Source organism: Eurypyga helias, unplaced genomic scaffold (genome assembly GCF_000690775.1).
Source record: "Eurypyga helias isolate BGI_N326 unplaced genomic scaffold, ASM69077v1 scaffold2413, whole genome shotgun sequence".
NCBI classification, from domain to species: domain Eukaryota; kingdom Metazoa; phylum Chordata; class Aves; order Eurypygiformes; family Eurypygidae; genus Eurypyga; species Eurypyga helias.
The window spans coordinates 65,063-88,404 of NW_010241665.1; the positions used below are offsets into that span (position 1 = coordinate 65,063).

Genomic DNA, 23,342 nt, shown 5'->3' on the forward strand with positions numbered 1-23,342 from the left:
TATACAGCATAATTAAAGCTGTTGTTGAATAGGACAGGCAGGCTTTAGTAGTGAAATAGCAAGTTACTCTTGTTGCAGAGGTATAATCTGTCAATCGCAAATGTTGAGTTTGCCACTTGTATTTGTCAGTAATCTTGCCAATGTATTGGAGCTCAAGAAGTTAGCCTCCTTCTTGTTTCTTTGGAAAAAAAAGGATAAAAATACCCTGTGAAGCAGTAAGGACTCCAGTTCCAGCAGGATATAGAGCACCGCTGCAGCTTTTGAACAAACTGCAGGACCATCTGCAAAAGCGGAGCGTGCCGAGTGTTTCTGCATGCACAGATTTTACCTCGTGGCGAAGAGGTGAATTTATGAAAAATGGTGAAAATAGGAATGCAAGTACCAGGTCAACACTCAAAGTGGAAAACCAGCAAACATAGCAGATGTGGTATGAGGAAATGAAAGCAGGTTTAATGTGTAACTATTTTGGGGAACAGATAAACAAGGAAAACTTATTTTTTCATGGTTTTACGCTCAAAGAACTTTCTTTCTTCTGGCTCCAGCAAGACAAGAGAGTAAACCTAAAATATTTTAGCAAAAGGATATGCATGTTTGCATATACACAGCATGTATGCATTGACAAATAAGAATTCTTTTCTTGGTTAAGCCAGCGTAAATCAAGAGTAACTCAGAAGCCCAGGCTAATGCTGTTACCTGAGATCAGGATTTGTTCCACAGATGACACTTGTCATAAAGCGTCTGGAGTTGACTGCAGTCAGCGGATGAGGGAGAACATTCACAGAGAGCGTGAAAAGTGTTTTTTTCATAGTAGGCAGAATTAAAGGCAAACCTTTATAATCACTTAGTTCACTTTTTCCAGTAAGCCTTAATGGGTGTGCAAGCTTTGTGATTTAAAGTGATTTTCACCTATCAGGAAGACCAAAAAAACGTGATGTCTGTAACTCTGATAAATGCATGCATGGAGAAGAAAATCAATATTCTAGTGTGTATAATACCCCAGTGAAAACTACAGCAGCTTTGTTATCCCCCCTTGATGTAGAGATGCGATTCTATAAATGCCTTTAATTGATGAAATGGTCTGCCAACCAGAGCTTCCTGTTTCTGATGTGCAACAGGAAGGTAAATATGTAAAAATGTCAAAATGCTGCTTAATCTTACTGCCTTAAAAAGTTGCATTCATTTCAGAGACTAATTCTCAAATTAATTTGCTGTCCATACTGCAGGGAGTTCCATGTGCCGATATTATTTGGTATGGTGTTCTTTAAACAGAATCAAAGTGTGTGTTTTCCCAAGGACCATACGGCATACTATGCCCTCTCTTTAGCCGTGAATAATTCAAACCAGCACCAATTTAGTGGTGGTGTGAGTGGGAAATTATGGAGATAACATAGGGACTGCAGTGCTTCAGCCTAATGTAACGACCCATTGGTCTGTTAATTTCTAATTACCACATGAAAATAAGGAACAGGTAGTCTTTAGTCATTTCTGTGGATCACAGTTAAGTGGAGTTTAATTTTTTAACTGCTCAATATTTTAACATGATTTACCAGCTATTTATTTTCAGGTGGAATTTGATAAAACGAGCTATGTTCTGCTGGCTGTGCTGTTTTTACTAGTGTTTGAGCAATAAACAGCACCACTCTGTAGAATCCTAATAATGCTTGTTTTCCACTCTTTTCAAGTGCCTGAGTTGCAGATGTTTTGCATAAAAGTTACTTCAGTTCATTCAAACTAGGCAGGCAAGTCATACAGTCCTACTCGTTCCTTTTAAGTGTACTGTTTTCATTTTTTGTGTCCTTCACATCGAAGTACGATGTATTTGGAGCTTCAGGCTCTGTCACATAAACAGTATGTTAGTGGGATGCTTACAGTGTAGTATCTTAACACAGTAAGTCACATTGAAAAATTACTTCTGTAATGTAGCACAGTGTTTCTTTTTAGTACCGTTCCTGAAGACGTACATAATTAAACCTACGTTCCATGTTTGTGCGTGAAAAAAAAAATGCCTCCGAAGCCCATTTTCCAGATACGACAGAGCTATAAATGGCCTTCACATCTAACTCATTTTTATAGGTGAACTAGATAGGAAAAAGAGCTAAGGGGGAAAAGAGTCTTAGCTCTGTAATATTTATTGAAACTCTGCAATTTGCATGGGGTATGCTCTGCAAATACAAAATAAAAAGGATTTTAAACAGGATTCTGTTACTGAACACCAACTTATATAAGGCTGTTAATGAATGACAATGGCAAGGAATGCACTGAGCCAACCACTTAGTAGTTCTCAAGGGTCTTACAAAAGTAAAGGAGTGTCATAGGAAGTACCATGGTATTTTATGTGACCGACTGTTTTCTTCAGGTAAAAGCGAAAGTGTTATGCTCAACGTGGTGTCTTTAAAGGTGGAACACCTGACTGACCCAAGTGGAATTTTACATTCTTTGGGAAGACGCAACCAAATGGTCAGTAGTGATAATATAATTAATCTTGAAAGAAAGTTTTTAGGATGTTTTTGTATTGGAGGCTAGGTCTCAATGGTCATGTCCACCATGAGCTGCTTACCATAATCCTCTTAACCAGCGACTGAATGGACAGGTACATGAAAACCACAACATAGAGTCCTTACCCAGTCCCTGCCGAGAGGAGCTGAGGTCTACCAGCAAAGGACTAAGTATGCAGAATACCTCTACTTTGGTGTTTTCTTGTGACACAAATTGCTACTTGTGTCTTTATTGGTATTAACCTTGCAGATATTCTAAGGACTTGAAATTAAGTCGTCCTAAGTGGTATGAAACATTTTACCAATATGCCGATGAATCATCATTTCTTAAAAAACAAGTGTATTCTACTGATGAAACCAAAACAAGCTCTACACATATTAAAAATATTTATTAATATTACCACCTTGAAATACATAAGAACTATTGCAAGAGTGAAAATCCCTTAGCTGTTAGCATTTTGTTGCTCCATATATCAAACTGCTGTCGCACCGAAGACAGTGAATTCCATTACTAGGATTGTATGATCCCTGGCTGCATACAACTATGGACAAAAATACCAAGAAAAAAAAGTGGAATTTGAGTGATATTCATAAAAATATATATATTTGTATTTGAAATGTTAAAATGCATCTTTATCTGTTTGAAAAAAGATCATATTATTTTCCAGCGTTCTGATAGTTGATGATGAAAAAATTGTATACATTTTATTCATCACCTATTTATTACACTGTATTTTTCTCTCATCACTTTTCACTCCACCTACGTGCAAGGGATATGTTCATTAACTACATTTTTATATGGCCTGTATTCAGTAATGTTTTAAATGAGCTGCTGTAGCTGCTTGTGTAAGTAATAGAAGACAAAATAAAGCTGAAATCTAAGCTCTGATAATTATAAAGAAGTAGTGCAAAACTAATACCTCAAATGGGAAATCAGCGTACGATGTAGAACAAGTTTCTGAATGAAACGCTTTTTTCCTGTTGGATCATGTTATACCATTTGATGAAATCTGTAGAGTCATCTGCAGAATGAATTCACTAAAGACTAACTCAGCATTATGCTCTTGGCAGAAAAAAAAAGCAGAATTTGAGCTCTTTGGTTATGATTATCCTGAATCATACTTCAGGTTGGCAGTGGTAGCCTTTCTTCAGATAGATCGTTAATTAACAGCATTAGTATTCCATTCACAAAGGTAATTGAGACCTTCCTTTCCCTTTGCAGAGTCAGCACTGACTTAGTTACTGGGTTTTTCCTGGCTTAACAATGTCTTAGTCACTGCTGCACAAACCTTCAGCAATTCAGTATTTGGTTGGGTTTGCCTTTGTTTGTTGAGGCTGGCAGGATTCACTTGATCCCCAGTGGGTGTTATTAGCTTGCCTAGCATTTTTTGCCACTGCTGTTGACTGAAGAGGGTTTTAGCAGTCTTATGAAATGTAAGAGAGAAGGGGTCCTCTGCAGGTGATGTCAAAACCTTGCCTTTTTTATAGATTAGTATAGGCAGACCAAGATAGCTTTATGGGAAAGAGAAAGCTTTACGAATACATGTAACTAAAGGCATTTCCAACCTTTCAGTCTGGAAAATCAATCATATTGTGTACCAGAGGAATAATTCTACTCTTTTTATTGAAGATCATAGTCACACTTCTAGTAAATCCTTCACAATTTTCAGTTTATTTAATCGGAACAAGGTAGACTTCTCTTACAATGGGATAAAGTTTATTTCTCAGAAGAGTCATCTGTTTGCTATCTAGCAGAAAGCATGAAAAAGAGAAAAAAATTTGTGGCTTATTTAGCCACCTGCTGGAAAGTTTCTTTAACCAGTAAACTTAACTTGTTTCGATCTTTACACTAATAGAAAACTCCTACTGGTATACCTTCACTTTGAATATATAAATATCTTAGTAAGATACTCTGTCTTTACAGCGTATTTTGTATACTTGCCACTTCACGCATCACAAACTGAAATGCACACAATGTCTTAACCTGATCTTGTTCCCTAAAAACTGACTAGCATTTTGCACTCTCTTCTGGTTTTAGGACTATTTCAATATTCTGTTGAATAATGTGTTTCCTTTTGAACTTTCAAGTTACTATCTTTCAGTAATAGAAATAATCACCATACTGTGAGAAAGAACCAAAGAAAACCAAATTAGAACTGACTATTCAGTATGTAGTCTACTAAAAATACCGCAAAAATCTAGCTCTGCAGAGTAATAATACAGGACAAAAAATATTTCATCAATCTAGTACAGGGTGTGATATCAAATTGTCTCTCTAGAGAAGCCCTACAAAACATAAAACATTTTGTACTGTATTAATCTCACAGCTGCATTTGATTAAAGAGAAATTAAATAAAACTGACAAAAAGAAATTATAAAGCAGAAAAAATATATTTAGAAATTCTGATGCCATGGAAGTGACTCAATTGCCTATGTTAAATAAAATTTAATGGTAGTTCATACTTTATGTAGCTGTTACCAAAATATTTAATAACTTATCCTGGAATAATGGGCTTTATTTAACAAAAAACAGGGCTTTAAAAGCAGAAAAACATTAAGATAAAATCATATGAAGTAATTTCTAAGATGTTTGTACTCATCAATTCTGTTTATTCAAGACTGCTTTACAGAGGCACAAGACTAAATGAAATTATTAATCAGCACTGATTTTGGGTCTTTAAGTCACTGCCCCTGCAAAATCACTCGGTAAAGGGTTTTGCCTGAGGCTTATCTGGTACCTGATGAACAAAATTTTGTTGTTTTACCAACATTGTTTTCTGCCAAAAAAATTTCTCTAAAGATAGATACATCACACAGTGACCGATCAGTTTACCATGTTTAATTGACTAATTGAGAAGGAGATTTAGACTAGAGCATGGGAGTAGAAGGTGAGACAATAGCTCCGTATTTAATGCCGTTATAATACAAAAGCAGAGGAGGGAGAACAAATGATGATATAGTATGATATAAAAAAAGATGAGACTGAAGCATGGGGAGGAGAATGAATGCAAGTTCTAACACAAGAGACTCAGATTGGTCGGTGATGCCGTAAGCGAAAGGGATACGCTTAGTGCAGAACTGTGGGATGGCAGTGTGAAATAAATGATGCCTTTGTTCACAGAGGACTGCTCAGCAGCATGGAGGAACCAGAACTACTGGAACACCACATGAAACTAGATGTTTAAAAATAATAGAGGAAAGAGAACAGGTGTAACTGAACATCCAGCTATATTGCTGTATGTTACTATGAGAAGTAAAAATAGAGAAGGGTTTTTATGAAACCTGAGGAGGATATGCATAGGTTTTTTATTTCTCCATGTTCTTGGGCCTACTCCATAACCTCTTCCATTCTGTCATAGCCTTATCAAGACCCGGAGACTAGAAAAAGTCTCACTATTCAAAGTTTAATGTGCTTAAATAAGAAAGTCTGAGTAACATCTCTTTCCGTGTTCCAAACTAGAACTGGCCATGAAAGGGTAACACAGATGATACTCTGAAGTTTGCAGTGTGTCTGCAGTGATACCCTGTGACGGGTGCTAACCTACGACAGGTAAGAAATGTATGATAAATTCTTCGGGAGAGGAAAGAAGAATCCAAGAAACCACAGAACAGCTGATCAGACTGGAAAGATTCCATGAATGAATGCTGAATGGCATGCAGGTAAGCAGAAGGTAATACAATCTGACGATATTTTACAATGAAGATAAGCACGTAATTAATTTGAAGGCACCTGATATGGCAGCACATACAAATGTAATAAACTTCAGAAGACTACAATTGCAATACATTTTTAAAAGTACTGCATTATGCTTAAAAGGGAAATATGATTTAGAAATTGCTCAAGGGATTACTCATGAGCTTGCTCTTAGACAGACTTTATTAAATATTTCCAGTAACAAAATTAGCAGAAAAAATCCCTATGAACTATGCTGACAACTGGGAGAAGCTGTGAATCGGGACAAGATGCAAACAGCCAGGAAGAAATAAAAAAAGTGAGAAAGGCCTGTGTATTTGTTTGATTAAAGAGGACTGTGAGCACGATCGGTCTAATGAAAACGGGAAGCGTGGTACTGCTACATCATTTGAGGGAGAGGTTCTTAGGACCAGAAGAGAAGCACTGATGATGTAAAAGGCACTATTACGAGCTCACCTGAAACACCGTGTTAAATTCTAGTCACACTGTGCAAGAATATTAGACTCAAAATAAGGTATGTTCACTGAATGCAAACCCTTACAAAAGCAGGTAGAAAGTAGTTGGTTTGTTCTGGTTATAAAATTGGACACCAAAAAAAAAAATCTACTTAAGCTAAAGGGCATTCTCCCCATCAGGGAAAATGAGTATGAACTTTCCATGAATTAATTTAGATTGAAAGCTTGATCTTTAACTGAAAAACAAGAGTAGCTAAAGAGACCAAAACTCCCACATAGTTCTTAAATGGCCCTTAAAGCTGGTTTAACTTGATCACAGGACCTCGTTCCTGCAACCACAAGGGAGACTATTGGATAACCCAAGAAGTTCCCTCTACTCTGCACTCGTGAGACCCCACCTGGAATGCTGCATCCAGCTGTGGAGCCCTCAACATCAGAAGGATATAGATCAGTTGGAGCGAGTCCAGAGGAGGCCACGAAGATGCTCAGAGGGCTGGAGCACCTCTGCTGTGGGGACAGGCTGAGAGAGTTGGGCTTGTTCAGCCTGGAGAAGAGAAGGCTCCGGGGAGATGTTATTGCAGCATGCCAGTTTTATTTTCTATTTAAGTAACAGATCCAGGGATTTTAGCAAATCACAACTAATTCCTCCATGTTAGCCCAGTCTGAGAATTACTACATGAAGTTTGAGGCATTGAAAACAAATGTAGAGAACCTATAGTGGACAATAAAGCTGAACAGAGGTCTATCAAACACGACCGAAAGACTGAACTAGAGGTGGTTTAGTTCAATGAAGACAATATGAGAGAAAGAAAACAGTTTTCTAGGATACACAAAAGCTGTTTCAAAGATGAAGGTAACAGAATTGTTTTCATATTTGCTGAGACAGAACAAGAAGTAACAGGTATAAACTACATGAAAGGAAATTATATAAATATCATAGAGAAAAGCTCTGAAATGGTGAGGATGTGCAGGACTGGGTTATATGTCCTTGGGAGTCCACGTAGTCTTCTGAAGTTTTAAAGGTTAAGCAGGATACATCTGTTGGGAATAACTGAAGCTCATATATTGCCTTGAGGTAGAAGAGAACCCTTTCAGTTTTACTGCCTATGATATGGTGGTTTGGATTCTGGGAAAGGAAATTACCGATTTTACCAAGAGGTCAACTAAGGAAAAGAGTTTGTATTTGAGCATGCTGACAGAATGACATCCAGTAATCAGTCAAACATCAGGCTTGGCTGCTTGAGATTCTTGGTTAACTCAGATGTGAGAGCTTGCCCCTGTATCCGCCAGAGGTGTCTGTTACAATTCCGGCTGACAGGGATCGGCTTCTTGGGTTGGCACTGGTGTAGGGCTATGTAGTGGTTTTGTCTAGTGCAGGAGGTGAAGGAGCATGGCAGCTAAGAAAACTATTATTTTCTACTACTTATGTTAAACAGCTAGCAGAGCTCAGATTAAAGTTTTATTTTGAAGAAGGAATGCAAATTAGTTTAGAATGGAGTAAGATATTCTGGGGGAAAGCCCAAAACAAAACTGCAGTCTGTACAAATCAAATCACCCTAAAGAAGATATGCTTTTATAAACTTGATTTTATGTACCTATCCTTGAAATTATATGCCAAAATTTTCTGTATTACAATAATCATAATACATTTGATATTTATATATACTCCTTCCAGATATTTGTCACTTTTTACTGGAAGACATGGACCAAAGTATTTAAGTTCCTTTTGATGAAGACAAAAAATCGGAAAAAATTATTGATGACATATGGAAACATTTTGCATGTCCTGCAATTTTAAAGTTGTCTCTATTTTCTTCCATATTATTTCTTTCCATTCTGTAAACTTGTTCAATATGTAATCCAGTGTTTTCTTTCACTACTGCCAGATAAACTGTCAAAAGCTTGACTACAAATTTATCCTCTATGTGTCTTGACTTCCAATGTTCCCTTGAGACTTCAGGCTCAATATTTGGGAATCATATGAATAACCTTTTCTTGGGTGAAATGCAATGTGGTACAGCGACTCTTTAAAACACTGATCCACTCCTTAGCATCTAAGGAGGGCAATATCACTCGTTTTAATACAAGGATGGACAAAAATAGAATTACCAGAATTCATTCCCTCCCTTTTCTTATTCTTCCAAATGGATCACAAATATTTACAAATTTAACTTCCTTTTCCACAGCTGTACAGAGTGATTATTTTATCTATTATTATTACTTTACTCATATCTGGAATGTAGCATTTAAGTTTGCAATTAGATGAAAGAATTGCATTATTATGCCCCCTTTTATAAATCTAAGGACAAAACTAACAGTCTTGTTCACCTTACTGTAAAACAGTACTTGAAATAAACCTTGTCAGATTACAGATTTTCTATGCTAATTCAAAAAACAAACAAACAAACAAACAAACAAAAAACACCCACACAAACCCACCCACCCAGTGCTGTCCAGAGGCCTGAAATGAATCTGATGGATTTTAATTTAAATCAGTCCATAAACATTATGAGTCTGGCTTAAAATCTAAATCAAAAAGGTCTTACGAAGGTTCTACACTACCTGATCTAGCACTGGTTACCTTGGCAGACTTGACAGGATCACAGCCCAAAAGAGTGTGGTGTAACAATTTTATAAAGTTAAATAGCAAATTGCTGAGTTCAACCAGAGAAAAATTTGTCACTTACCACAACACTTTGGACAGTCTGGGTGTATTAAAGCATTCATTCCATATCCTGGATAGCAGCCATCAACCCGTACCGTTTGCAGAGTACCTTCAATGTCGTATATTTCCGGCAACGGTTCAGTTTTCCTGCTAACTTCCACTTGCTGCGTAAAAAAATCTCTCTATGAGGTGTTTAGCCTAAATTGAAACAAACAATATTTTTTCAAACTCTTTTATAGAAAGAGGTCAGAATACAAGAAAAGACAAAAGAATATGAGCATGAGCTAAGATTAAGATTTAAAGGATGTACCACTAAATTGATTGTACCTGAATGGAAACAGGAGGAAAATATTCTTGAATATGTTGGGTTTAATTTAGATAAACCTTGATCAATTAATGAAATATCTTTGGTTGTGTTCAGGATTATACAAGTGGAACTATAAAAGCTAATCCATGGCGATTTTACCTACATAACACATCTGTAGCCTAGCATCAACAGACTTGCAGCTTTCCCATCTACATAGGTATTAGTATTTATGTCCACTTATATTTCAGACATACTTTCCATCTTTATTAGCTATTTCTGTTCAGTAAAAAGGGAATGCCAAAGGTCTCCTGAAGCCAAGTTAAATATGGATATTATTATTATTATATCAATCAAATATAATCGCGGAAGACTAATTCCCTTTCTCAAAAAGATTTGCACAAATACAGTCCTAGATAGGAAAAACATTCCTTTCAATCAGTGCAGAACCAGCAGCAAAGAATCACAGAAATGTTAGGATACACAGCAGCTCTATTTCACCTCCTCTATTCCAACTCCCTAGCCAAAGGCAATGCTTATTTTTAAAAATAATTTTATTTTCTCTGGAATTTTGGACCATTTTTTATTAAGTGTCTTCCACTGGAATATTAAAGATTTTAAGTCATAGTAGTTACAAATAAAAATGCAACTTCTAACTGGCTGAAGTATATAAAATATGTAACAAAAAATAGAGCCATTAGCAATCTGACAAAGTCTAAGAGTAAAAAGTATCAATGCTCATATCCAGACAGTGCTTCATTTGTATACAGAGATTAATTTTGTTTATATAAAGCTACAAAGAAAAAGCAAGAAAAAACCTTTAATAGGCTTGCAAGGTTCAGTACACACACAAATTGGCAAAACCAATTTTATTCAGCTCTTTTAACTTGATCCTCTTGTCTGAAAAAAAAAAAATGAACTTTGATCATGAGCTTTCCCCACAAATTTAGGGTTTTTTTTCAGTGGACAGCATGGCAACTGCTTAATGAGTACAGTGTTATTTTAGACTCCATCACCCCTCAACTGGAATCCCAAAGCATGATTTACATTCCTGATGTTTCTTGGTATTCCCCCTGTACTTCCTTTCCCCTTTCTCCTTTCCTCTTTAAGAACCTCTGAATTAACAGTTAACCTCGTAAGCAAGACTCTGGCTTCTGTTTCTCTACTGTAAAAGCCCAACTCGTTCAAGCAGCTAAAATTCTGCCAAATCAATAATAAAATCACTTTGAAGTGATGGAAAGGCACTCCCATTGCAAAAGAGCATGTTTGATAGTTATAAGATAGCACATGGTCAAAATTTCCCAATTTTCTTGCCACTTCTCATACTCTTAATACACTGTCTTTATCATAAACTGTGTGTCATCTGCCTTACCCATAATGACAAGAGAATATTAGTAATTTTAACAGATAAATTTGATATCTGCTAGAACTTTTATATCAATTTATTAATTTACTGAACAAAGAATGTTTATTTTTTGTTGTTATAGTTTATTGTGAGAGTAGCTTATTATGTTAGCTGCCTTTTTGTTCTTCCATCTACTGTACCTTGTTTAATCTATGAGATGCATCACAGGCTCTTTGCTGACATAGGCTGTTGTGGTCTTCTCTGTCTGAGGAAGCAACTGTAATAAAACACGATCTGTTTATAGAAGAACAAAGTCAATGAAATCAACTTCTATTTGTTTACTGGTTTAAGATTCTAGTCAGCTCTGATGCCAGTATTTAGGACTATTTACCATATTTCAGATGTCTAACTTGCGATATTTTAAAGAAATCACAGAGTTTCTCCTCTTAGAGATACAACATGCCTAGGTCTAATTTTCAGCATACGTAAATATTTTACGGGAACTGTCATTTACTTGTAAATTCTAATGGGAAGGAAATACATCATTTTGGACTCCTCCCAGATTTATAATTACCTGAATCCTTTCAAAAGCAATAAGCTACTCTCTCTCTAATTACCTGCCTGCCGTTGTGGTTTTATGAATTCTCAGGTTTTAAAACAGTCATCCAGAAACCCTAACAGTTCAAGCTTCTGACTATTTCTGCAATAGATTCAAGTTTTCTCTCAAGAACAATCATCAGAGAAATATCCGGTGCTTTTAAAGAATTTCCCTGCTCCCCCCTGCACAAATACCTGAGCCTCACCGACTCAGCCTTTTCCATTCTCGTAGGAATGCCTATGTCACCTAAAACCAAAAGAAGACTTTAAGTACAGACTGCAGAAAGAGTGGTTATGTTTTAGTAATCCACTGGCTTGGGTTAGCATTCCTTATCAACTGACTAGTGCTAACGTGTTACGGGGAAGGCCTGGGAAATAGATAACTAAGCTGCTGGACTGCTTTCCAGAACTGAGACTGCAGTAGACTGCTATATTGAGAATAAAATTATCTCTTCACATATGAATTTAACTCCTTGTATTATAAGCTTTACTTACCTCTGTCTTGGACGTAATTCTGAAACACCAAATTCTTCTTAGAAATCAAAAAGTACTTTCTAAGACTTCAATGTGTAGTTTACCACTGGGTCATATCAAAGTTCCACCTAAATCTCTAACTGGAACATTTCTTCTCCTAATGCTCAAATATTCCATAAAGCCTGCACATTAGGTAAAACTCATTTATGTAGTTTCAATAGCCTTAGAATTAACCTTAACTAACTACACTATCAGTAATGACGGTCTTCAGATACATCAATGCTATCCACTACAAATACAATTTTCAGAGAAATACAACTGACTAGTAGTTTCATTGGTTTTATTAGCAATGACTTTTAATTTTCAGGAAAATAAAAATTGGAGAGTGGAAAAGAAGACATAATTGATATACTTTGTTTATAAAGGGATCTTTTCAAATTGCATGTCGATACATAGTAATCTAATACAATATATGAAAACAATGGCCTTTTTAGAACTTAAATAATTAGAAAGAGTAAGCTCGAGAAAATATTGCAGATGTTCTATAGTATATTCATTTAACAATTATAAACAGCAGCTCTTCAGATTTTAGATATCTCTTTTAATAACAGAAAGTACTTCAAGTGAACTGAACATATATTGGGACTGTTTTACAGGTTCCTTCAGACCTCACAACGTAAAGGAGTTCAGACTTCCTTTTTATACGGTTTCAGTGTTCAGAAGGAATATTCTGAGAACAAGTCTGAAGAAAAACAGAATCTTCTTTGGACTGACATGACACTGAGATTTGTGACTTCCACAGTTAATGCCTTTAGTGAAAAGCTGGTAGTGGAAACATTTTATGAAAAAAAATGCATGGTAAACTGAAAATGTGTTTTTAATAAACAGACTTCTAATAAACTTTATCAGAGGAGGATAAGTAACTCAGACACTGTGAGGTCTTCATATATGTATAAACATAAACCCAATTACGTATAAATACACCCAAATATCAGATATAAAGTTTTATAACTGTTACAATATATAATCACACTCAATAAGAACCCTTAAATATCCCATAATTTGGTGACATCTTCCCAAGACACCTAATGATTTGCTTTAAATCAAGTCAACTCAGTATTTTGGGCAATTGAGTTTTGCCCAGGTCTCCTTTAGGCTCCTTTTGTTTAAAGAAATGGAGAATTATGAAATCTCCCTCTTCTATTGTTGGCACTTAAAGAAGGAAAGTACTGAGGTCCATCTCATTTAACTGTAGTTCTTGAATATTAGACATCCAGTCTTAGTCTGTTATTGGGAAGCTGTTTATAAAGACCAAGGCACATCCATGGAATGACTGATACATCTGTTGAAGGTGGCTAGATGAAGGTGATGTGGGGAGTTACACAATACCCTGTGTCACCTTCCTTCCTGTGTTAGTGTGCAACAAGGGCCATGATAATGTTTTATGATAGTAAATTTAAAACATATTGATATAGCTATAGAGTTCTAAAGCTTTTCTGAAATAATATAAAATATGCACTTTTGAGTAGATCAACTGTCTTTTTGATATTGACATCAATTTCATGTGCAATACTTCACAGCATTTTTACAATCAAGAAACGTTATTATTAAACCCTTACAATACTTTCTGCATATAAGCAGTAAATACATCTTGTTAAGTATAAAAAATTCTAAAACCACTCTTTAAAGGCAAGGCAGAATTTTACCTGAAAATGTAGTGAAGATTTCATTCTATAGACCTCCTCTCTGCATTTTCACATGATGGCATTCTGACTTCAGTGTAACCTCACAAGAAAGTTCAGCAACAAGCTTGCTCAGTATCTGAAGCAATTCTTTTTCAAAAGAAGTATTATGAGAACTGTTGCAGGGGGATGCATGATACCGGGCTGTGAACTCATAGTAACTTTTAGGATCAGAATAAGCTGCAGGAAAAAATGTGGAAGATGATGAGGAACACATATGAAGTAAAAAAGAAAGAAAAATAATTTGTGTAATTGAAAATAAAATTCTGATTTAAATCCTTAATTTATAAACAAAACCTGTTTTGCACCCCCATAGAATTTTTATGATAAAACAGTGTATGCTGAGGCAGTTGGTAACACTCGAGATTTTGAGAGGTCGACGTTTATATCCATAGTTAAGTCTTACTCCATTATTTTAATTTTTTAAACCAACAGGAGATACACAGCACAAAAGGAATCAGGATGATAAAACCTAAGGTTAAGCATACAAAATACCCTTTATTATGTGACACAATATTTCATTTCACATGGTATGGCCAGTTATAGTAGTATGTTATATATATATATTTTTAGTCAACTATCACAGAAGTGTTTTAAAGGACTTGAAAACTGAATCTTCTTTCCCAGAGATCCATAGAAGATGCAAATACTAAGATGAACAGAAATTCCTTCTCTGTGAGCACAACTAACTGAAAAACCTTTCATGTAGGTATGAAATTTACTTTTATGGATGGATCAACTTTTTCACCTTTGCTGTTAAGCTAAATGCACACCTAAGCATCTTTTACAAATAAGCCAATATACCATAAAATGCATGTTTCTAGTTATTTCATGATAACCACTCTACTTACCCAAAGCTGAAGATAAACAGAGCACAATGTTAAATAGAAAATAGGAGCAAAAGAATGAAGAACAGGAGTCATGGAGTGGGTGTAATCACAGAAAGGAGAAGGGAGCAGCAGGGAAGAAAGAAAGAAAAAACAGAAACTGGACCAGTTGAAAGAAGCAGCAGAACATCCAAAATATGTTACCCAAATCAGACAGCTCATTAGATCCTCTACCTTGCTTTTGCCTCCCCCATTCCTTTCTCTTGCTGCTGCATATGCAGATCTAATGCAGATTTTTTGCATATATGTATGAAAACTGAATTTTGTATGCTAACATTCATATTAGATCCTTACTGAAGGATGTAAATCTGCATTACTGAAAACTGTGACCTTTCCCATCAAAACGGTTTCAAAGAAACATTTTTGTTTCCAGTTCTGTCACACAAGCTAGCTCCTAGATGTCACAGTTATTCTGTATGAAGGCTACTATGCCAAAATAAAATTAATTACATCAGAGGTCAATTTAGTTTACAGTGCTCTACCATGTTTCTAAATGATCACTGGTACACATTTTAAATTCAAGATCAGACATAGTTCCTGCGGAAGCCAATGGGAGCCCCTGCCTACGTGCCCACATGAATAAAGTATCCTATAAGGAAGAAAAGGAGTGCTAATAATGAATAAATGACATTGCCTTTACAATCTTTCACTTTATCCAAGACTTTTTAACCTGCTGACAGAAGGATACGTAATCAGAACTGGAAAGAATAGCTACAAATATTAAATCATTAAATGATACGTACTTAAAAAACACAATCAGGTAATAATTAAGGCATTAACATTTGTGAAATAAATCCATACGGCTGCACTAAAATTAATCTCATAAAGAATAATTCAGTTTAAAACTGTACTATTTTAATGCTATTAAGGATTACTGCCTATTCAATTTGTTACATTTCATTATGTTTTATGTTTCTTTTCTAAAAAGAACTATATTCATAAGTTTCCCAGTCAGCCACTGAGCTTCATTTAAGGCTCTGTAAATGACATTAAATTAACTTCCTGGTAGTAACTAATATTAAAAACAATTTCCCAGCGAAACAGAATGTCTTTATCTCTGCAAACTAAGTTCTAAATAAGCCTACTTATTTAAAAATAGCAAGACACATTTTAAAACATAAAACTTTTTGAAGGCAACAACATACTTACCTGAATTGATAACTTATCATAAATAAGGTATTTTATTGTGAGGTTTTTATCAGGTTGTGTTGCTATTAGTTTATAAACAATGGAACAAGTGTAAACTCCACTCAGGTTAAAGTGTCTCAATATTAAAGTTCCTGTTGGTGATATTTGCACGCTGCTATTTTCTAGTAAACACAAACATGAAATAAATTTAGTTGTCATCATGAGAAAATGCAGAAAGTAAGGGTTCAAATGGTTATTTACTGTTAAGCTGTGCACAAAATAATAATATTATGGATTCAGCAGAAGGCACAGGACTCCGAAACTGAAGCTGATTGGGTATCACTCCATTCAGCATTACACAAATATGCCTTATTGCTGCTGTGGTTTTAAGTATTGGTTGCCAAAGCAGTCCCAGAAACCTGGTTTTATTTGATCTTAAACATCTATTGTTCTCTCCAATAGCCACTTCATAGAGAAAAAAAACCTCCCAGAAAAAAGGACAAAGTGGGTAAATAATCTCTTTTTATACCTCTGTATAGTCAAACTGACTGCTAACCTTTCAGTCTTCAGGAACTGCCTCAAGAATTAGCTGCTGGTGGTGTTTAACGTGCAGTAAACGTCATCGTAGACAAGACGGGAAGTTTGAGTTAAGCAAGTATTGTAATACAGATGTTCCAAAAAAATTATACGTATATGCCAAAAGGAGAATCATGTACATTTAAGATTTTAAAATGATCCTTCTGTATGGAAAGATATGCGTTGTTACTGTGGCCAAAGTCTTAACACAACTCCTTAGTTCAAGGCAGAGAGAAAGTAGGATCCTACTTCCAAGGGCAAATCATGAGCATGGTTCTTTAACTAGGTTTTGAAGAAGAAAGTGAAGCACTGCTTAAGGTCACATTTGGGCACTGATAACGAGCCATACGGTTGTCCCATGTAGCCTACATGTATGTTACATGATGTCAGTTGGTCGGTCCTTTCCTGACTTGAAAAGTCCTCAGGCAGTAACAATGTAAATATGGGTTTCTCAAATAGTAATATGCAGCCTTTTTGCTGGCAGCTGTCAAAGAAAACCTTGGGAACCACTACAGTTGATTATACTAGACTTCAAGGTAAAATACTCACTTGGATAAAATACTTGAGAATGGATTTTGTTTCTATTTTCAGGTGCCACCAAAAAAAAAAGAAAATCCTTTTTAACAACCTGAGTAATGTAGACCTTCTATGTAGATGATGGAAACTTAGACAATTAGTGTGGTGTGAAAGCAGCATGGTTTTGGACTGAAAAAATCAATGCTAAGGACATGAGATCTATACTACAAACATTTTAAGGCTTTTACTTCAGACCAGTCCTAATCTGTTTTTACAAACGGAGCACACATTATTTCTAGAAGCAAATGCTTCCAGTTAGCTTCATCCCAAAGGAATCCAGTTGGTACACTCAAAAGACCAGTCCATGGTCCAAACAGAATGGGTTAAGTGGGTACAGTCAAGCAATCTACTTCAAAGCCACGCTCCTGTTCAAACAAACATGTTTGTTACTGTAGGTGCACACTGATTTTCCTGATGTGAGATTTTAAGAAAGCTATTGGGGAAAAATTAGCCTGATTGATTGAAATATATCTTTCTACATACTTGGCAGGAGGGTGTAGGACAACTTTCTTCTTGAAGAAACCAGTTAATCTTTTAATTAACTTAGTTTTGTCATAAAAATCACTGTGTTTAAAAAAAAAAAAAAGAAGAATCAAGTGCGGTAAAAAAAGAGTACTATTTTGAAAGTGCAAATTCTTTGATGAGAATGGTTTGGGATTCCGTATCAGCCTAGGCTCTCACATTAATGGCACACTGCATTTCATTTTTTGGACAATGAAGAGGTTTGTAATCTGATGATGAACTACTCAGGATGCTAAGTCTATAAACTAGGGTGTTGTTTGCTACTGTATGCTGGAATCGCTATCAGATTACTGTCGTGAGAAATACAGCATAGATTTAACAACTATGCTTCTGATCTTTGATGTATGCAGCTGCCCTGTGTGGGCCAAAAGCAACACCATGAAAAACTGAAATGATTTTTTGCCTGTCTGCTGCTGATTCTAGTACACCCGAGGTTGCCACAGGGCCAAGAGTTTCTGCCACCATAGCTTTTTTGCTAGTGACCCAAGGTTGACATAGCAGCTTGGGATACTACTGAAGCAATCTGCCAGAAGAGATTTAAACCCATCAACTGGGAGAAGTCTGTCTCCATGGTTTTCTGTTCTACGCTGTTGAAACTGCAGTTTGAGTAAACAGAAGCTAGAGGAGTGAAACAGGCAATATTTGTTAATTGTCGATCAAGAGGTTGTCTTCTGTCTGATCAGATGAAGCTCAGCACTTACACCCGTCACAGTATGCCTGATACTGTGTCTGTCCCACATCACAGACTGGACATCAAAGTATAGCAGCTCCAATGCAGCATATTCAAGCTAAGCAGAATATATCCATCCGAAGGGAGATTAACAGTTCCATGTAAAATGACATAGCCCACAGGCTTAAGTATAAACAAAAGCACCTATACCACTTTGAGGCAAAGAATGCTAAAAATTCTTTCTGAGAGTAAAGTCACTTACCAGATTGGGAGCAAAAACAGAGTATAGTGTTAGATGTCGTATAGATGTGAAATGCTCTACTACGGAGGTTGGCATGTAGAGGATTAAAAATGAAGAATCACAATGGTGTAAATGGTATTTCAGATTGTGTAATAGGAAAAGTTACTTGAAAATATAAGGCCAACAGCAGAGTTCTGATGGACAGCAATATAGACTGAGAGGAAAGCAAATAGGAATTGCAAACACTGCCACTGTAAAAGGATGAATGGTTCATAAACTAAATTGTAAACTGAAATAAGGGATTAAAGAGGTTTGTAGATTCATCACAATGCTGATTGTCCTTTTTTAAAATTGAATTGCACTAAAGGGTAAATGAGATATACACGTAAGAAACATAAAACAGAAATGAGGCTCCCTGCTCAGACTTGGAAAGATATTGCTGATGAGCCAGTCATGATTTCTAAACAATCCTAGTCATGTGAGAAAAATAACGTATGTAGAAATAGCCCAACATACTCCATGCAGAAACAATGACTGGGGTTTTACTAGCAGACTAGGACAATGATTTCATTAGAGGCATCCATGTTTAAATTCTCCATGAGCACATTAACCAGAAGTTGAAACTGGCAAAGGATGTGACGGGCCAACAGAAACACATGCAATTGAGGAAGACCAATAAAAATGACGGCCAAAAATGTTGATGACACTGCCCACCATCCTATTATTCTGTGCTTGCAGAACTCTCCCTGCTGTATGCACTCTCAGTGCAGCACAGAATGCCATCCTCAGCCTCTGTGGTATCCAACAAGACCTGCTACATCCAGTACTCTTTTGAGATGGCACCATTCTTTACAGAGATCTAAAAATGTGTTTTAGTTTGGTTATCTCATGCCTTTCTGAAAAGTGAAAGTTAATTTATACAATATACATACAAACACAAAATATCCCGTTACTTCTCCATTTCCATTCCCACCTTTATAACCCTCTTGCTGCTTTGCGGGGGAAGCAGGGGTAGAGAGTGAGGGGAAGATGTAAGGAAATAAATCCTTACCTGAAGAAAGACTACCACCTGGTCCATTCCACTGGAATATTGGATCAATCAGTTCTAAGTTTCTCAGATGATTTGTAAGACATAAAACACGTGGACTGTTGTGATTCAGCTTGACATAGACTTTAACTGAAAAAAAAAAATATCATTAGCATCACCTATTTATCGGTGGTATCCTAACAGTGAGCTATGTAAATTTCAAGACAGTGGTTCAACAATGATCTTCAATGGAGTTCAAATTTTGGGACTAGTTCTGTTATCTCTCCCATCATAATGAAGTACAAAATAGAGAGCAGGTTTGTTTTCTCTGGAAAATAAAGAGAATTCTTTCTAGTTCTAGGCTTATCTGGTTATGCAAACAAGAAGCACAGTGCACTCTACCATCCTCCCAAACAGAGTATGTCACTTAGTAGGTTGTCACAAGCACGGGCTTCTGCGAGGTTCTGTCTCAACGGGTCTCCAACACATGCATGGAGAACGTGAAGCTGCAGGACAATCAGACCTAGAAGCTTGCTGTTTCCTTTCTATAACCAATTGCCTTTTACCAGTGCATGATGTGTTTGCTTAGAAAGAGTTGGAGAATATGACCAACAATTAAAACTGAATCAAATAAGCAAATTACCACAATGTTATCTTACCACTGACTATTTCCGATTCCCAGCAAGTGGAAAACTGTTTAAGTATTTGTTGCAGGAAGAGATTAATGCTCAGAAAAACAGTTTTCACTTTTCCATTCTTGCAACTGGTGCTAATGCCACCACAGTTTTCTCTCCAAGTATGATTGTTCACTTTCATTAAAAAGTAAAAAAGGCACTTACCTTCACATTACAGTATTACGTTTTTTTAACACAATAAAGACTTTGTTATAACATTTAATACATAAAAATAACTCCAGAGTTTTGATAGTCTTAAGATCAGGAGGTATGCCCATCCCAGCCAATCAATTTTTTACAGTAGCATATATTGCAGAGAACAGCAAATTACATGTTTTCAATTGTACAACAGTATATCATGGAAATAAATGTCATGTACAGGTGGCGTTTCACTATTTAACCCCAAAGCATAAAAATTAATATGAATTCTACATGTTAAGACAACTGCCAATATGATTAGTCCTTCTCCATTACAAATCCTTTTTCTTAAAATTTATTAACGAACTGGCTTTAGTAGAAGTCTATTGGGGCAAAACTGTATACATTGCACATCTCTCCCACTACACATTTTGTTTTTTCTTTCCCCAAAGTCACTTTGTTCCGTCTTGTAGAAATATTTTTTTAAATTACCCATTCATAATAAAAAGTAACAAAATTATGGTGTTGTTATTATCATAATCTGCCAAGATGGTAAATTCTGTCTCACCACTGCCAGTTTCCATAACAGCTTTGTAAACATGTATCATAGGAATAATATAACAGAAGGGCAGCTGATAGAAAATAATGGCTAAAAAAATATCTACCAGGTATAATTTTATTCTTCTTCTTTCAAAATAAAGTCTTACTCTTTTAATTGAAGTTCTCTGCTGTTTTTCTTATTTGTTCATATTCACCCCTTTATAAAAATATTTACTTTGGATAGTGATCCAAAAAAGAACATTTCAGTCAGGTATTTTAAAAGTGCAGGATTTTAGGAGTGTATCATTGTATTAAACCCAATTTTGTTGAAAAACACACTCAAAAAAGAGATGTTGCCCAGCATCTCAAAAGGATACTGGAGCTAAGTCTAGTATAGTCACAATGGTCTGCCCCAGAGAAGGTGGAAGCATTCTTTATTAATATTAAATTGTTCAGAAACAGGGTAGGGAAGAACATTTTAATCTTGCCTTCTAACTTTCAAACTGGCTCATGCCATTCAAGTAGTAGCCATGTTTACAAACCTGAATCAGAATCAGGAAACAAGTAAAGGTATACGGATAGGATGAACTTTTAGACCACTCAGAGCTGTTATTTAACATTAATGCTCAATAATATTGTAAGTTAAACTACTAAGGGATACATTTAAAAACAAATTACTTCCCAGAATTGTTTTACCTTTGGACAAAAATTGTTGTCTGAGAATTTGTACCAAAAGAAAGCTCAAAAAATGTTGCATTTTAGCAACAGAAGTATCACTTCTAGATATGCTACTAGTGAAGCTACAGCTGGAAATCACACCTGGAGAAAACTGTGGGGAAGACTATTACCAAAACCAAGCCAGCAATGTGCATTTACAGAAAAAGCAACGTGATTAAATATATGGCAATGAGGAACAGCCTGGTCTTTAATTTCATTTTCAGATTTTTCAATAATTGGTTTGTTTATGAAAAGAGAAAGTGATATTATTGTATTCTGGAGTTAAAGGAATTTAATTTAGAAAGAAATTAATTCTTAGCTCTTAATTTTTGTTGTAGAATATAACATAAACTTCAAGTCTCAGCTTCTGTGTACAGAAAAAGTAAGATGAAGTCAGAATACCTACAGTGCAAGAAAGCAGCATTTCAAAGCAAGAGTCCCACAGCCAGGTGGAAGAGGACACAGAACATGATATTTTATAACAATTATATAAAGTAATTATCTTGGGTTTATAACAATAATAAGTAAGAATAAAAAAAAAGAAATTCTGATGACAGAATTATAAGCTGTGGGATAACCTATTAAGTATACATAAGTCAGTACAGAATTATAGTTAATTAAATCACTTAATACCATTTAAAACAATTCAACAACAAGGGATATGACAAAGAAGGGCCTTTTCTTAGTAAAACCAATATTTTCACTAAAAGTTGTTACATTATGTTTTAAAGAAAAATACCTGCAAATATGACAGATCCCACTATTTTTAAGCTACTTTGTCTTGGCCCTGCACTTCTTAAAAATCTCTTTGAGGTCTGAACTGCTAAAAGATAAAACAAGTACATTAATACAACTATTTAATTTATCTGAAAAAGCAAGCAGCACACCAGGTTAATCTATATCCTTTAATAGGCTTGTTCATCAATGGATATTAAGTTTATACTTGCCTAATGTCTTATACAGCATATGACACTATGGCAACAAAAATCAGTGTCAAAGGCCTGATACAGAAAAAGCATACTTATTATAAACAGCACTTTAGTTCAGATTTAGTTTTGAATGGGGATAATGGGGATAGGCACTGTCCAAAATTAAGATAAAAATTAGCTGCATTGTTACGATACCCTCAGTTGGGATGTCAAGCAACGTGTATACTGACCATTAATGGAGTAATGATCTTGGGTTCTGTTATGATTGCGATTTTCTTGATTTCCTCATGAAAAGAAATATAGGGTATTTTATGGATATGCTAATTAGCATTTTTCCCATTTTAAATAGAAATTAAAAACACATTCATAAAGTTTGCAAAGCTTTGCAAGACATACAAGACTTCTGAAAGAAAACAGAAATATCTTTCAGGTGGGGATTGTAGTACAAGTCAGATCTGGGTTTCTTTTACAGAGTTTCCAGAGATACAGAACTGAAGCCAGCAGAAAGATAATGGCTATTAGACCTCTCAGTATTTTGTGTTCTTTGTCTCCACCTCCTGCTTGGAAGGAACGTGGCTACTGGAAGTTAAGGTGTGTTTGTGATTTCTAATTCTTTCGGGGAATCTGGCAAAGAAAGTAAATAACAGCTCATTGTTTATCCTGGAGGCTGGTGCATGACAGGGGATGTGATACACCCACTCAGTGCCATGTTCTTTGGCCCAGGTGTCTATTTTGGAAATGAGTTCCATTGTCTGATTCAATTCTTTACGGAGTGCCATGTCTCCATAGGACTTGCTTTTCAAGACTCAGGATAGTGTTCTGGGCAGTGGCACAGGGCATGGGATATGGTCCCAACCATCCCGTGGTTGCTTTCACCACTGTAAGCACATGGTACTTGCAGTGATAATCAAGCTGTCGGGCTTCCCAATATTTATATTTCAGCCAT

General features: G+C 35.8%; 1 protein-coding gene across 1 annotated transcript; it reads right to left on the reverse strand.

Moving 5' to 3' along the window:
- Positions 1 to 2,945: 2,945 nt before the first annotated feature.
- Positions 2,946 to 22,290, reverse strand: ZPBP (zona pellucida binding protein; the record flags this gene model as incomplete). The annotated part of the gene is given in 8 exon segments (XM_010148807.1): positions 2,946 to 3,037; positions 9,332 to 9,485; positions 9,487 to 9,507; positions 11,159 to 11,235; positions 13,736 to 13,952; positions 15,826 to 15,968; positions 19,423 to 19,548; positions 22,207 to 22,290. Coding segments are annotated over 8 exon segments (914 nt in total), but the record flags the coding sequence as incomplete, so codon positions are not given.
- Between the last annotated feature and the right edge of the window lie 1,052 nt (positions 22,291 to 23,342).